The sequence below is a fragment of the Lynx rufus genome, unplaced genomic scaffold (assembly GCF_022079265.1).
Source record: "Lynx rufus isolate CCGP_SWC_20201006 ecotype Redwood Valley unplaced genomic scaffold, mLynRuf1.p SCAF_3, whole genome shotgun sequence".
NCBI classification, from domain to species: Eukaryota; Metazoa; Chordata; class Mammalia; order Carnivora; family Felidae; genus Lynx; species Lynx rufus.
In genome coordinates, this window is record NW_025814845.1 from 200,085,692 (window position 1) to 200,103,275 (window position 17,584).

The window sequence follows — 17,584 nt, forward strand, 5'->3', positions numbered from 1 at the left end:
CACTGTCGTTGGATTGGAATTTAGCTGACGGTGCTTCTTCCGCTTCCAACCACAGCAACAACCTCATTACTGGTATCTGTGCCTAGGTGCTTACAGTTTGATCTCCCAAAAATAGGGATGGAGCACACCCATTACCACAAAGTAGATAATAGAGATAATATCAAAGCTGCTGCTAACAGAATTATCCGAGAACCGTGGTTAGGTTTGTTCTGGTCTCAAACATTTGACTATAAGATGAAAGGAGACAGTTTTATATGAAGATTTTATTAAGTGTTGACCTTTTTCTTGCATTGAATGTCATATTTAGTGCATCTCTCTGTATCTCTATTTCCCTCTCTCTTTCTTCTGTAAGATAGTGGCTCTTTTATGGCTCATGAGTTGTGAAAAATATGCTGAATATATTGATTTTAAGCTTCATTATCCCAGGAGTATATTACTTTCTGTGGCTCCAATAATGGATATTCCTCAATTGAAGAAATAAATAAAAAGATTTAATCATTGTAGAACTCAACTGAGAAAGGTGTCAACATAAAGATTGGGGTGTTCACTGGTAAAACCCTTCATCGTTTCCATGTTGGTGACGGAAACTGCTGCTCTCCCTTGTGGCTCTGTGTTCTTCTCCACGTGCTGATTGTGGAGGTGACTTTTTAAAGAAGACTCCTTGAGAAAGCTTGTTACATGTTAGGAAGGAAGAACCGATAGAAAATGAGGAAGAATGAGATGTTGGATTAAGAATACCTGAAACTTGACTCGAGTTCTGTCATTCAAAGTGACATGTTAAAATTTCATGAATTTCCTAGTGTTATTTTATTTTAGAATATGTATTATCCCTTTAAACAGCAACAACAAAAAGCCAGCACCCAAACCCATTACTGTCTTCTTTAATTTTAAAATACAGTCATCCTTTTATGGGGCATCTTCCAGGAAACTGAGAAGGAGCATTTTATCTGATCCGACTTTGCTCTAGTGACACTGAACACTGCCCTGATCATCTCTAATGTGCTAGGTTTTTCTACTTGATGACTAAGGCTGTCATCACAAAGTACCACAGATGGGGGGCTTAAGCAGCAGAAATGTATTGTCTCCTGGTCCTGGAGGTGAGAGGTCTGGGATCCAGGTGGGGGCGCTGCTGGTTTCTCCTGTGCGTCTCTTCTTGGCGCATAGCCTCTGTCTCTCCCTGGGTCCTCCCCTGGTTGTCCCGTGCCTGTCTGTGTCCCCATGTCCTCTTTGGACTTCAGTAAGATTAGATTAGGGCTCATTCCAGTGTCCTTCCTGAACTTTAAAGTTCTCTCTTTAAAGTCATTATCTCCAAACACAGTCACCTTCTGAGGTACTGGCAGGTAGGACTTCAACATATACATTGGGGTAACACAATTCAGTTCATAACAGGTTTTTTTCTCTTCTTAATAATTTTAACTGCTCTGATTGGCAGTTACACAAGAAGTGAAGTTGTAGGTTCTCAGTCCCTTTGCACGAATAAAGATGCTGCATAAATCTCAAAGTGAGTCATGTAACCTGATGAGATGGGGACTACATCTAGCAGCGAGGGCCACATTCTCCCACTCGTACGTAGTGAGCTTCCTGGGAATGGGCTGCGCAATGTAGAAGGGCCAGAGATGTCAGACTATGAGGGGGCATTGAGTTCACCAGCAGGGATTGTTGTAGATGACTCCCTGGAAGTGGGAATACAGCTTCTGTATCCAATAGAGCAGTTCCTCTCAGGAAGTATCGTGGCGGCAGGGCTAATGGTGGTTGACAATGTGCCGCACTTGTTTCTGTTTTTCTTAATTTAATTAATTGTTTTAAATTTACATCCAAGTTAGTGAGCATATAGTGCAACAATGATTTCAGGAGTAGATTCCTTAGTGCCCCTTACCCATGTAGCCCATCCCCTCTTCCCACGGCCTCTCCAGCAACCCTCTGTTTGCTCTCCGTATTTAAGAGTCTCTTATCTTTTGTCCCCCTCCCTGTTTCTATATATTTTTGCTTCCCTTCTATTATGTTCATCTGTTCTGTGTCTTAAAGTTCTCATATGAGTGAAGTCATATGATATTTGTCTTTCTCTGACTCATTTTGCTTAGCATAATACCCTCCAGTTCCATCCATGTAGTTGCAAATGGCAAGATTTCATTCTTTTTGATTGCCGAGTAATACTCCATTGTATATAATATACATATATATGTATATATAATGATATATGTATATACATATCTATATCACATCGTTCTTTTAATTTTATTTTTAATTTTTAAAAATTTGCATCCAAATTAGTTAGCATATAGTGCAAACAATGATTTCAGGAGTAGATTCCTTAGTGCCTCTTACCCATTTAGCCCATCCGCCCTCCCACAACCCCTCCAGTAACCCTCTGTTTGTTCTCTGTATTTATGAGTCTCTCATGTTTTGTCTCCCTCCCTGTTTTTATATTATTTTTGCTTCCCTTCCCTTATGTTCATCTGTTCTGTATATTAAAGTCCTCATATGAGCAAAATCATATGATAGTTGTTTTTCTCTAATTTCTCTTAGCATAATATCCTCTAGTTCCATCCACATAGTTGCAAATGGCAAGATTTCATTCTTTTTGATTCCTGAATAATACTCCATTTTATATATATACCATCTCTTCTTTATCCATTCATCCCTTGATGGACATTTGGGCTCTCTCCATACTTTGGCTGTTGTTGATAGCACTGCTATAAACATTGGGGTGCATGTGCCCCTTCAAAACAGCATACCTGTATCCCTTGGATAAATACCTAGTTGCACTTGTTTCTATTAACTATGTGTTAGATAGTAAGTTTGTTTCTTGAATATTTAAACATTTCAAATGTGTGGGGCGCCTGGGTGGCTCAGTCGGTTGAGCGTCCAGCTTTGGCTCAGGTCACGATCTTGCGGTTCGTGAGTTCAAGCCCCGCGGTGGGCTCTGAGCTGACAGCTCGAAGCCTGGAGCCTGCTTCAGATTCTGTGTCTCCTTCTCTCTCTTCCCCTTCCCCACTCATGCTCTGTCTCTCTCTGTCTCTCAAAAATGAATAAATGTTAAAAAAAATTTTTAATTGTTTCAAATGTACAAGAAGGTGAAAAAATACACATATGGACTCATTTCTTAATGTAATTAATTTTAGGATTTTGTCAAAGTTACCTTAGGCTCTGGTTTTTTAAAGAGGCAAGGAGTACGAAGAAATTTAGGGCAGAAGACATGAATAGACACTTCTCTAAGAAGACATCCAGATGGCCAACAGACACATGAAAAGATGCTCAGCGTCACTCCTCATCAGAGAAATACAAATCAAAACCACACTGACATACCACCTCACACCGGTCAGAGTGGCTCAAATGAACAAATCGGGAGACTACAGATGTTGGAGAGGATGTGGAGATACGGGAACCCTCTCGCACTGTTGGTGGGAATGCACATTGGTGCAGCCGCTCTGGAAAACAGTGTGGAGGTTCCTCAAAAAATTAAAAATAGATCTACCCTATGACCCAGCTAGCACTGCTAGGAATTTACCCAAGGGATACAGGAGTGCTGATGCACAGGGGCACTGGTACCCCAATGTTTATAGCAGCACTTTCAACAATAGCCAAATTGTGGAAAAAGCCCAAATGTCCATCAACTGATGAATGGATAAAGAAGATGTGGTTTATATACACAATGGAATACTACATGGCAATAAGAAAGAATGAAATACGGCCTTTTGTAGCAACGTGGATGGAACTGGAGAGTGTTAACGCTAAGTGAAATAAGTCAGGCAGAGAAAGACAGGTACCATATGTTTTCACTCCTATGTGGATCCTGGGAAACTTAACAGAAGACCATGGGGGAGGGGACGGAGGAAAAAAAAGTTACAGAGAGGGAGGGAGGCAAACCATAAGAGACTCTTAAGGACTGAAAACAAACTGAGGGTTGATGGGGGTGGGGGAGAGGGGAAAGTGGGTGATGGGCATTGAGTAGGGCACCTGTTGGGATGAGCACTGGGTGCTGTATGGAAACCAATTTGACAATAAATTACATTTTTTAAAAAAGGAATTTAGGGGCCCCGCCCATATCCAATACCACGTGTACCTCTCCTGGCAGGAAACGGTATTGTGAAGAGGGGACATGCTTGTCCATGTTTTATGGTTAATGCTCTATCTCTGTCTGTCCGTCTATCGGTCTGTCTCTCTGTCTCTCTATCTCTCTGTCATCTAACTATGTATCTCTATCTGTATCGTCTCCTAGCTCTCTACAGACACACATACTTCATCTTCGGTCCACTTTGGAATTTTTACACAATTGCTATCATATTTATCTGCAGATAGATTTCTTTAGTCATCAATATGCTGTTTCAAGAATCATCTATGCTGATCCCTGTTACCTAGTTCATTAACTTCAAATGTGTATAGCATTCCTTTCCATGGCACTTTAAATTCTTTTCTAAAATTCCAGAGTATTAGTCAGGATGTAGGTTTCCCCATACAGAACAAAGGTTTGGCTGTGGAAATAATACTCGCGCACAGGTGCTGAAGTTTATAGAAATATAAGTAGATCCTCAGTTTTCCGGGATGTTACCAAATTATTCTCCAAAGTGATTCTACTTCTACATCATTGCATGAAAGTTTCTATTTCCCCGTACACTTACCATACTGTCAATACAAATGATGATAAAAATTTTATTTCAGTCGTTCCTGCTTTATAGGCAAGGTTCATATGATCTATGTGTTATGTGTTAAAAATGTGCAAGTATTTTGATTGGCTCTTGCTTTTTGTTTGTTTTTTAATCAGGAATATATTTGCTGCTTTATTAATTTGGAACTCTATGTTTGGGAAATGAATACCTGTATATTGTACATTTGGACCCATAAATTTAGTAAAAAAGCTAAAGGTAGTCTGCATTTTGTAGGTGCTAGCTCGTACCTGAACTTTTTTTGTCTTTCTGTTTCATTTAGGTTCTTCTGGTCAAAGTCCTCTGTTAGTGGTCTTAAGTGGGAACCACACTGAACAATCCAATTTTACAAGCAGGAGTAATCAGTTATATCTCCGCTGGTCCACCGATCATGCAACCAGTAAGAAAGGATTCAAGATTCGATATACAGGTTAGTAAGTGAGGTTTAGTTTAGCAGAAAGGTGTTTTTAATACAAGTGATCTGCATTAGTTAAAAAAAAGTAATTTAGAGATTTGTAAAGTAAACCTAATCCCCAAAGATGAACAATTAACTCCCCTAGAAACAATATGATGGGAAACCGCTCTGAGAGAGACGGATCTCTAAACTACAGTTGGGAAAACAAACCATTTATTGATTAATATTGTTTTTATATTTTTATTTATTTTTAAGAGGGTGGAGGGGAAGAGAGTCGGGAAGACAGAGGATCCGAAGCAGGCTCTGTGCTGACAGCAGAGAGCCTGATGCGGGGCTCAAACTCATGAACCATGAGATCGTGACCTGAGCCCAAACCAGGCATGTAACCGAATAAGCCACACAGGCACCCCTTGTTGAGTAATATTTTAAAAATTATTGCTAAAATCATAAAACCTTGAATTGAATTAGGGAAAGCAAAGGCATTTCCTCTAAAAGATAAAGTAATATAATATAAACTAATGTAAAAGTAGGGTTAAATGCTAAGGAAACAAACAGGAAGAGCTATTCATATTGCTACTAGTTTTATAAGTGGTAATAATCTCTTAATAGCATGCCTTTTTATTGATTATATATCTGTATATCTCTATATATTTGGAGACTATATTCACATATATATATATATGTATATGAACACTTACAAAATTAATACGTGTTTGCATATATATATTTATTTGTCAACATTTAAATCATTTTGTCCTTTACCCATATATTTTAATTATTCTCTGCCTATGTTTTTCATATTAAGTCAGTCAGTATATTTATGTACACTAAATCCTGCATACATTTGTAATATGACCTAATACCTAATGTTTATACTGTCCTACCGAAGCGGTAGACAGACAATTTAAATTCCCCATATATTTTAATTACTAAGAAAAAAGTGTACACTTTTTTCAGTATCTCACCCCACCATATCCCATGGTGACAACTGAGGTACATTTCCCTAAGGAAGAAGCCCATTAGACGCATTCAATTGAGCGATGATTCACCAGAAGATTATTGATTCCTATGTTGGTATTTTACATGGTCAGTGCTGAGAAACCTCCTGAAGGGGGAACATCAAAAAGTCATAGTAGTTTGGTTTTTTTTAAGTCTGTTTATTTTTAGAGAAGGAGAGCAGGGAAGCCAGGGAGAGGCAGAAAGAGAGAGAGACAGAGACAGAGAATCCCAAGCAGGCTCCACACTGTCAGCACGGAGCCCACTGTGGGGCTTGAGCTCATAAGCCATGAGATTATGACCTGAGCTGAAGTCAAGAGTTGGGCACTTAACCAACTGAGCCACCCAGGTGCCCCCAAAAGTCTTAGTAGTGTTTAAGATTTCAGCTCTTTTGTTGGGAGATATGAAATCATAAAATAGTATCAAGATTTGAAAAGGCTCTGATGTGCAGACAGTGGGCCTGAAAGTCTTTCTCTTCCTTTATGAAGTTTAATAAAACGCACCCAGACCTCCGTTTCTCCCCCTTTCTCTCCAAGTAGTTACTCAAAATGCTTATTAACAAAGAGCTCACCGTTGAAATTGCTTCCACTGGAATGAGTTACGAGAGTATTAGGGCACTGACAGGATTTGTGCTCGTCATGTTCCTTGTTTTGAAAACTAAACACTGAGCCCTTTAGAATTGCCTGAATGTATTTCCAATGTGCAAAAATGGACAGTGCAGGGGAAATCATAGTGAACATCACCTGTCTCCTTCTATCTCTGGCAGATTGCTTAGTAGCATGGTGATAGGACTGTACCTTGAATTCTGTCTTTCAAAGGATATTTTAATTCATTATTGAGCCATAAGTTCTCTGTTAAACTGTGTTGGGGGAGTAGGCAAATGGAGAATTTCAGAGAAGGCTGTAAATTTTTTGTTTTGTCAGTGGGTATGTCATCTGACAGATGATTTTCACAGATTTTCACAGATTTGGTGATTGAGTTACTTCTGCTAGGGGTTCATCACCAGTGGTTCTAGAGCAGTGATCACATGAGCGTTTCTCTGAAATATAGCAGCATGGGCCGGGGAGCGCCAGCCTGTAATAGGACCACACATCGTATCTTGAGCCTCCGTCTGTCTCACACATGTGACGCATTATTGGTCGTCCAGACACAGGAGCAATACAAGTGATCAACACAGCTTGAAACTGAAAGTAAAAAGGACAAAGCAAGTGCTGTGCAAGGTGGCTCTAGTCAGTGCAGTAAGGCGTGCTGCATCCGTGCACAGTTAATAATGGGCCTTCTGTACTAAAGGAAGCATGTGAGCGTCTTGTTGGGATAAAGATGCACACTGGGTGCTCATGTATCCAGAAGCCCCAGATAGCTAACTTGCCGTCTTCTCCCATAGTGGATGCCTCCCTAATTTTCCAACAGAGTTTGGTGATTGAACATTACGTCTTTCTATATCCAGGAATCAAGCAGGCAGGGCCTCATGCCCAAATCTTTCCCTTTTCGGTGCTCTACACCCCCCGCCCACTGCCCCAGGGCCCCTCCATATCTTGTTCTAGGTGAGTGAGGAAAGGAGATATTTTGAGAGTCTGGCAATAGAAAAAAACATAGTAAAGAGAAGAGAAAATGGACAGTTTTCAGACTCTACGGAGTTAGACAATCTTGCACATTATATCCCTTAACAGAATGAACTATGACAAAAATCACAGGTGATATGCAGTGAATTCTGAGGTCTCCCTGTCCCTTCAGGGACATATCAGATGTTATCTCATCTCTACGGTTGGAACAGGGTTTTACAGTCTGCTCCTTCTTCCTATAAATTATCTTTTTGTTTTGTTTTGTTTTGTTTTTGCAGCTGAAGGCCAGGGTGCCTTATTCCTTTTCTAAAATAAACATCTCTGTTGATTCAGAACTTACAAAATTTAGTGTAGAAGGAGGACATGGAAAATGGCATGGCAAATACGGCAGTGAATCACAAGTTTCTCACAATAGTTAGTGAATTTTAACTTAATAAAAAAGAGTCCATTTAAAAAAAATGAAATGGTATTTCAGACGATCATCTAGCTGAGAATATTCTCTGAGGATGCGTCTCACAGGACCATGGTTGGACACATAGACATTGCTTCTGGGCAACGCTACGACATAAAACCTTCAAAAAGTTGCTTCTGAATTTATTTCCAGGGAAAGGTTCAACATTAAGCATTCAGACCTGTATGTGTGTTCTTTATGGAACCCCCACAGGGAAGGAGGACATTGAAACCTCTTCTTTCAAAAGGAAACACATTTCCAGAACTTCACTTCTTTCTTTATTTTATTGTTTTAATTTATCTGAAGGGACTTAGTAGGATTATACGCTGCAACGAAACTGGTCTTGTAAGAATAAGAATACATTCTTTCTCTAAATGAATAAATAAGATGTCAGTCTTCAGCCTTTGAAATGTTATATTCTGTGTAGGTAAGACTGTCTTATTTTAACAATGCTTGTCCTCCATTTTATTTTATTTTATTTTTTTTTAATTTTTTTTTTCAACATTTATTTATTTTTGGGACAGAGAGAGACAGAGCATGAACGGGGGAGGGGCAGAGAGAGAGGGAGACACAGAATCGGAAACAGGCTCCAGGCCCCGAGCCATCAGCCCAGAGCCCGACGCGGGGCTCGAACTCACGGACCGCGAGATCGTGACCTGGCTGAAGTCGGACGCCTAACCGACTGCACCACCCAGGCGCCCCATGTCCTCCATTTTAAAAAAGTTCCTTCAAAGGTGGTGATTAAGTCTCTTGTAAGATTTTTATTGACCTGGAGTAGTGCGTTTTCTTCAGATTGTATTCGAATCCCGTATGTTAGAATATGTTAGAAAGAAGCTTAATGTCTATGTCACCGTGCAATGCACAAGACCCGCTTAGCCACAGTGACAAGGAAAAAGTTAATGGCTGTAATTGCAGAATGTTACAACCTTCTATTTTCTCCATTTTAAGGATACTTTTCCTTTTTTTTTTTTTTGAGAATTGTTTTGTTTCACATAAGGTGGCCAGTACTGGACCTTACCATTTCTAATTCTGGTGGTCAGTAAGCTTATTTAAGTGGGTCAGCTTTAAAAGGATGAGTGAGGGAATTCAGTTTGATTTTTCCATGTATTTCCTTACAATATTTTAGCCAGAAAGTCGAGATCTCCCTTCACTCTGGGTAGCAATTGCAAGCAATCTAAACTTCAAAATAAGAGATTGAACCTTGGCTCTGGGCTTTGGGGAATTTGTTGTGTTTTTGTTGTTGTTGTTGTTGTTTGTTTTTGTTTGTTTGTTTTTTTAGACTTTATTTTTTCAGAGTAGTTTTAGGTTCGTAACATAGCAAAACTGAGGAAATGATACAGAGACTTCCCACGTACCCCCTACCCCCACAAGCACAACGCAGGCCTCCCCCGTTATCAACATCCCCACCACGTGGTGCATTTGTTATAATTAGTGAACCTACGCACACATGTCATTATCACCCAGAGTCCGTGGTTTACGTTAGGGTCACCGTTGGTGTTGTACGTTCTGTGGGTGTGGACCAATGTATCCTGGAGTGTATCCATCATTACAGTGTCATACATGGTGGTCTCACTGCCCTAAAAATCTTCTACTCTCCACTTGTTTATACATCCTGCTCTTTGGCCCTTGGCAACCACTGACTTTTTAGCGTCTCTCTCCAATTTTGCCTTTTCCAGATGATCATATAGTTGGGATCACACAGTATGTAGCCTTTTCAAACTGGCTTCTTTCACGGAGTGATACGCATTTAAGGTCCCTTCATGTCTTTTCATGGCTTGACGGTTCATTTCTTTTTGCTGAAGAATATTCCATTGTCCGGATGGACCGCAGTTTATTTATCTGTCACCTACTGAAGGGCCCCTTGGTTGCTTCCAAGTTCCAGCAATTATGAATCAAGCTGCTGTAAACATTTATGTGTAGGTTTTTTTGGATGTGTGCACATACATTTTTAAGTTCTCTGAGCGAGAGAATTTTAGTTTTGTAAGGAACTGCCACCATCTTCTGAAGTGGCCATTTTGTATTCCCACAGCCAACAAATGAGACTTCCTGTTGCCCCTTACCCTTGCCAGACTTTGGTATCTGGGGATGTGTTTTAGACCAAGTCGACATATTGGTGCTTGATTTCCCAGTACTTAAACAATAAAGATACCTCGTGTATATCACTCTCATCGAGGGAACCGCAGCAGTGCCTATGTATCTGTTTACATCTGTGTGTGTTTGTGTGTCCCTAGCACCCTACTGCAGCCTGACCCACACTCCGAAGAATGGAGGCATTTTCAACAGGACCACGGGGGCGGTTGGAAGTCAAGTGCATTATTTTTGCAAGCCTGGGTATCGCATGATCGGCCACAGCAACGCGACCTGTAGACGGAACCCAGTTGGCATGTATCAGTGGGATTCTCTCGCCCCGCTCTGCCAGGGTAAGAGATGTGCTTTTTCTTCCCCCAACTCGAATTAAATTTAGTGTTCTTATTTTCACCACATTTTGACAATTACTGAAGCGGTGACTATGGCTAAAAGGTAAGGAAGAATGGAATATGGGTTCATAGAAGTACAAATTAAACTTTCCACGGACCAGGCAAACATTTCTGACATTTACACTAGGCTTGATTTAGCTTTTTCCAGCCTGAGTTCAGAGGACGGTTGAACAGTCACTAGATGCTGCATAGAGTTATCCTCATCCTTACTTGTACCGCATTTTGAAGTAAAAAATACGTTATTCAATTTAGATTCAAAAGAGTTTTTCTTGACAGTTGTATTAATTAAAAAATCAATTACTAAAGCCCCCTTTTTAAAAAATTTAGATTAAAAACCCATTCGTTGAGCCATATGCCGTATATTTCATTTTCTTTTGGTCATCTGAATTTAGGGCTTATTAAAGTTGATTTCAATATTTCATGCCTTTTTTGGTATTTTATCTGTCGTACGCATAAAAATCAAATTTCAAACAAGTCATTTTCATTTTAATTGAAGGCTTTGAAGTCATGAAATTTTCATAGTTTTGTCTTATCGAGATTTATATTCATAACGAAATATATTGGTCTTTGAGAGCTAATTATGATTTATGAATGGAGCCTCATATTGGTTTCCTTTTTTCTGGTTTTTTTTTTCATAGATATTAGACTTTCTGGTATTGCTCTGTGAGACAATTATGGATATTTATCACACTAAATATATGTGTCCTTGACCACAAGGAGTTAATCAGACACTTAGCTTGCATTACTGATGTTCTAGCTCCTGAAATTCTTCGTAAATATAAGACACACACGAAGTTCTAGCAGCTTCTTCCATTAGGAATGATGATTTGGTTCTTTAAAAGAGTACTTTTTCTTTCTTTCTTTCTATTTTTTAAAGAGTATTTTTTTTTCTTTCAAAAGAAGCGATTCTCATTTTTTTTAAACGCTTTGTTACTCTGTCTGTGACACAGATTCTCTTGCCCAGAGTGTAGCCCCGGGGGGCTATGTGTCATCAGCACAGGGAAAGAACGCACGTGGCGATAGTCGTGCCCGAACCCCCAAAGCGGACAAGGAAGGGAGGGGTGGATCAGCATGGGCAGAAATTACAGAATCAGGACCTCTAGAGTCGGAGTCACAAAGGGGAGCCCAGGTGGAAGCTGCCATCAAAGTAAACACTCAAAGGCACGGGGAGAGACCTTGGTGTGGTGAGAGGGACACAGGAGGGGCGACACGCCAGGCCTGGGCGGGTCCATCTTCCTGCTCTGTGAGGACTTCTGGAAACCCCTGTGCGGCTGGACACGTGGCTGCTCCAGCCACGAATGGCCGACAGGAAGAGGACAGTGTCTGCAGGCTGTTTTGCTGCTACGCCGTGACCTCTCTCTCCGGCTTCCATTTCCTCCCTCAGCGGAACTGTTCGAGGCTGAATTAAATGACGCAGAAACAGGGCACCAGAGGCCAGATCCTTCGGGAATACGTGCTGTTTGGGCTGAGGGACCTGAGTGAAGGTGATCGTGCTGTGTGTTGCTTGCGTTGTGCGGGACCCAGACGCAATGATGCTGCGGTGTGGGCTGTTGGAATCCCACAACGCACTTGGCGGTGGGGAATCAGATCGTCTTCCTTGAGATTTCTTCTGGGAGATCAAGGCCCCAAGTGATTGCGTTCTCAAATCATAACATGTCTCCATGAAGTGTCATCTTCCTCCCACAAATCCAGTGTTCTACACTTTTTATTAAGTCTTCTGTTAACCAGGCAGTCAGTATGATTGTGGTCTTTCTTCCTAAACTATGACTTCGAAAACGTAGAGGGCACTTAAGAATAATCTCCTGCACTTTACTTGTGTTAAAGTATTTGGAACTGAGACACATAAAAGGTAAGGTGACTTCTCAATAATCATAAAAATGTTGACCCAGAATCCAGACCTTCTGCCCAAACTTGAGCGTTGGAATCAAATTGTTTTCTGCTGAAAGGACTTCTATTGTGAAAAGTCTTGCAGGCACCAGTTCTAGAGGTAATCGATATTTTTGGTATTTGATTTCATTTACTCTGGAAACATCTTTTATCTTTTAGTCATAGGTATCTAAAATTTGTGCAAAATAGCACCTTAATTATAATAACATACAATATATTGTCATCATATGTGAGGCTATAATATTTAAAAATAAAAACCATGGTAGAAAGTATGCTTTTTGAGGGGCACCTGGGTGGCTTGGTTGGTTAAGCATCCGACTCTTGGTTTTGGCTCGGGTCATGACCTCTCGGTTCATGGGTTCAAGCCCTGCGTTGAGTGTGGAGCCTAGTTGGGATTCTCTCTGTCTCTCTCTCTCTCTCTCTCTGTCTCTCTGTCTCTCTGTCTCTCTCTGCCTGCCCTTACCCCGCTCACACTCATGCACCTCTCTTTCAAAATAAATAAACTTTTTTAAAAAAAAAAGAAAGCTTTTTGAAAGACATTTAAATGATGCAGTTCAATTACATAGTGTTTTTATCGTTTAAAAATAAAATTAAATCTTTAAAATAAATAGTAGAAATGATTTTACAGTTAAATGAAGGCCATTGAGAAAGGATCATAAAATTTTGAATAGAGTAAGCTTTGTAACATATATTGGCACTTTCTACCCTAAAGGTCGTTTACTCATGATTCAAGGGCCATTAGAGTTGATTTAGGTGAATTTAATATGAGACATAAGTGTGTAATTGTTAACAGTATTTAAGAGGGGCCAATTTGATGTGTTCAGCATTAATTATTCCCTTTCCTTTTGTTGCTTATAGAATGTAAAACTTTCACATAATATAAACACTCACCTGACTTCATAGAAAGCCATTGGCTTGTTTTTCGTCTAGTCAGGTGGAGACTTTGTGGATTATTCCTCTCACATATTAAATCATCTACTCTTTCTGTGTTAGGCTAAGAGGAGTCTCCTATCCACCCATAAATGTTGAGTATTTGTTTGTGCTCGGCTGTAAGGAAACAAAATGAATGTTTCCTCCCTTCAAGAGAATCACAGCCTAACCATGAAAAGAGATTGATAAATTATGGCAATTACCATCACATATATCATGACCTAAGTTATATATCGTTAATTAAACAGCATCCTCCTTCAGGTGCATAAAGAAATCTTTTTTGATGGATGCCTCTAAAAAGTAGGATCAGAGAAAACTTACCAACAATTGTAACATCAAAAAGATTGTTTTAGGCTAAATTTGAAAATACTTGAAAAATAAAACACAAGATTATCCTACATTTATTGGGATTATCCTTCAGTGTTAAAATACAAATACTAAGGGAAACCTATTTTCTACTTGGTTGTTGGTATTTTTATTTATTTATAATTTAAATTTACAGTGGGAAATATATTCTATTTAGAGAAATTTTCACGTTCAGTTTTATGATAATTGAGGATAATTTCAAGTTTTGTTGTTTTTTTTTTTAAACTAATATTTTGGTCCAAAGAGAGTTAATATAGAGGTGGATTATCGCCATCTAACAATCCTGAATTGTTGACAGTTCATCACTGTAGATCATGAAGTTAAAGACTGGGTGAGCTTTTTCTTTACAATGCTCTGAATTCTATACAGGAAAACAGCTTGCACAACTAGCATAAAGGTACACGTTTTTACCTCCAGAAACTACAGAACTTTCAAACACGCTCTTACAAATTGAAGTAGATATATAGTCATGCTATATATGTTTACCCAACGAGTATACAACTCGTGACATGTCCGTTTTCAGACAGACACAGAGTGACGCTCATCACGACTGTGTTTGTAGCTCAGGGTCATAGATGGCAGGAGTAAAACCTAAGACAAGCATTAAGGACTCTACACCCACTTCCAGTTCAACCCAGACGTGTCTCTGGATTAGGCACTGCACGTACCGAGGCGCATTCCCGACCCTTTAATCTCTGATGGTCCAGCGGGAGACACAGATTTGGGAGTCAGCAAGTACAGTTCAGTGTGGCATTCAGCGAGAGCAGATGTGCACTGAGTAGAAGTCGTAGCGAAGACCAGGGATATTTTTCCCGTCACTGGACACGCGGGTTGGAATTTGCAGGGAGTGAGGAAAACATGGAGTAGCAGGAAGGGCCCCGCGCGGAAGGCCCTGCCTGCAGGTTTCTGTGGCCTTCACGGCCTCTCCTGAGGTTGATGCCAATGTATTGGAGAGCTGCGGGCTCTGATCACAAGGTACAGTCATACCTGCATTTTAGAAAGACGGGTCTTGTAGTCGCCTGGCGGCAGGTGGGACAGAGTCTTGCCTGGGATTCAGGGGGGCCTAGAAGTCTGCACTGTGTGCGGGGCAGTGGTCGAGTCCTTGGAAATACGGTGGAAATAGGTCTGTGAGGAAACAGGTGACTGTCTTCTTGGCAGAGCACGTCAAGGGTTGGGAAGAGGCGTCTGCCACGACCTGTATTTTGGTTTCCTTTGCTGGGAGTCTTGCGATATGACTCACTGCACATGGGCCCCGGGAGGGAAGGAGGCCCACGGGGCCAGTTCTGATGCGCTGCCTGCCGGGTGGCTGGGGGAACGCCGTGCCCCAGTCCAGGCTGGCGCTCCAGGAAGACTGAGTCCTACTCTTATCAGCAAGGGTGCCACAGTTGCATTCATTCAAGATATCGGGCACGTCATTGTTTGTTTTCCATGAGAGAAGACACTACTCTAGGCTCCGGAGGGACCCAATCAAATGAATACAATTATGAATAAAAAGTGCACGTGCTGCCGTAAGTTTCAAACTGAATCACCTCCACCACAGAACAAGCGCTATCTGAGACGCGGAACCGGGTGGCACATTGCGTCACCAGCGGCTGTAAATCCTGTAGCCCACCCTATCAGAGGTCTTGGAGATAACTGGGAACTTAATTAGTGGTGCGAACGTTGAAATATTTTAAGACTTCTACCAGATTCAGAGATCATCGTGGTTATTTTAATTATTCTTATTTGAAAATGGTGGACTCGGGGCTCCTGGGCGGCTCAGGCGGTTGAGCATCAGACCTCGGCTCAGGTCATGACCTTGCAGTTCAGGAGTTTGAGCCCCGCGTCGGGCTCTGTGCTGACCGCTTGGAGCCTGGAGCCTGCTTCAGATTCTGGGTCTCCCTCTCTCTCTGCCCCTCCCCTGCTCGTGCTGTGTCTGCCTCTCAAAAACTAAATAAAGATTTAAAAAAAAGGTTTCTCAGTGATTTGAACAGCACTCCTTTTAATCTTACAGAAGAAGAAACACAGTTTATACCTTTCCTAACTTCATGATGCTATTGGTCTCTTTAATTTTTTTAATTGTCTACAATAATACTTTGACACGTTTACTAAAATATGTAACACTTGCGTTTTGATAAATAAGCAACATCCAAGCCTGGAGTGTTGAGGTCATTCCCTTCCAGGTCCCCAGCTGCTGACCCTGTAAACTGTATCTGTGCTGTGGTCCCCAGGGCACCCAGCCAAACGCTTTTGTCACCTGTAGCATTTGGTAAATGTTTTGAATGTCCCAAGTCCATAAATCTATGACCTTATAAGACATGCATTTGAGAGTGATTTTTTTTTCCCCCTTTAAAGATGACCTAATGCCGGAATCTGTTTTGTTTTCTCCTGTTTTCGCTGACTTTTTGCCAGTGGCATCTTAGACGCACAGAATTTTCAGAGGAAAAAAACGTCCCTGGTGTTGTGAGAGTCCTTATCACTCTAAACCTGTTGCCTGCAAGGTAAAGCGGGAATTTTAATATCTAGCTCTCAGGATTGTTGCGAGGGTTAAAGAAGTAACTTAGAATCAGTCTTCAACACTTGGGTCAGTGCTATCTTATTGTTAGGTCTGGAAGAGGGCGTGAGGGACCTTCTCCAGGCTTAGCCAGGATCCTGTGACTCACAAGAGATTGAGCCAAGGTCACAGCTCTGGACTGTCCTCTCCCAGAGCGAGGCCTCTTCCAAGATAACATAATGGCTTGTAATTAGCGTTTAGAAAATTCTGGACAGGATTAAACAAATAGTGGGGATCACCTGTGAGTGAAAAAAAATGCGGGAGGCAAGATGTATTTATTGGTTTCAGAGAACTTCAGGTTGTGTTTCTCCTGTTGCCTGACCTTTTAAATTATTTTTCTCAGAAAATCTGTATTGGTTCATATCCTCCCTGATAAAGTCAGGCATATCTTCTGTCCTTCAGGCTTCATTTCCTGCCTTAAAGCAAGAAACTCTGCCAAGCAGCTGTTTCCATTATCGATACACTGATCTCATTCATCTTGAAGGGAAGCCTGAATTAGAACTGGAATTTTCTGCATTATCTCAAAGGCCCAGGTAAACTGGTGCATCACAGGGAACTGCTTTCGAGTTTCCCCTGTTCAAGAGAGAGAGCAGCTCCCAGCAGCCATTTTGTGTTTTCTACTTTTACATAATATAAATTTTATGGTAATTCTTTTTGTTCGTTTCAAGTTTTTGTTTAAATTCAAGTTAGTTACCAGTGTAGTACTGGTTTCAGGAGGAGAATTCAAGGATCCATCACTTACCTACAACTCAGCCCAACAAGTGCCCTCCTCAGCCCCTCCCCCATCTGGCCCCTCCCCCGCCCACCTCCCCTCCAGCAACCCTCAGTTTGTTCTCTATCACTTAGTCTTTTGCCTCTCTGTCTGTCTCTTTGTCTCCCTGTCTCTCTCTCTCTCTCTCTCTCTCTCTCTCTCTCTCTCTCTCTGTCTTTCTGTTTTTAAAGCTTGGGTTCTCAGGGTCTTTTGTAAGCTGCAGCCTTAGCTTGGGGTTGACATTGACTATCATTTAATGCTCTGCTCGCGTTTTGCACGCAACGAAGAGTAAGAAATACGATCTTTCTCCCAAATTACACGATTAAGCTTCTGTTTGTGAAGTCAGAACTGGAAGATAGAGAGACCTAGATGCCTCGCAGAGTAGAACTGCCAGGAAGGCTGTATTTGCTCAGGTAAAGGTTACCTGTGGGGGACAAGCCGGGCGGATGAGGGAAACGGCTTGGGTAGGTCTGTGAGTCCCGTAGGAGCTGCGTTTTGTCTTCCCAGCTCTTCAGTCTTTACGGATTCCAGTGCTCAGAGGGGACCCTTCCCAGCAACACAAAGACTGAACCT

General features: G+C 41.2%; 1 protein-coding gene across 1 annotated transcript in view; it reads left to right on the plus strand.

Moving 5' to 3' along the window:
* Window positions 1–17,584, plus strand: part of CSMD1 (CUB and Sushi multiple domains 1) — a 1,672,960-nt gene that overhangs the window by 1,530,562 nt on the left and 124,814 nt on the right. Inside the window, exons 50-51 of the mRNA XM_047092364.1 lie at window positions 4,927–5,073; window positions 10,299–10,487. Of these exons, the coding sequence (XP_046948320.1) occupies window positions 4,927–5,073; window positions 10,299–10,487 (336 nt within the window). The remainder of the gene's footprint in view (window positions 1–4,926; window positions 5,074–10,298; window positions 10,488–17,584) is intronic.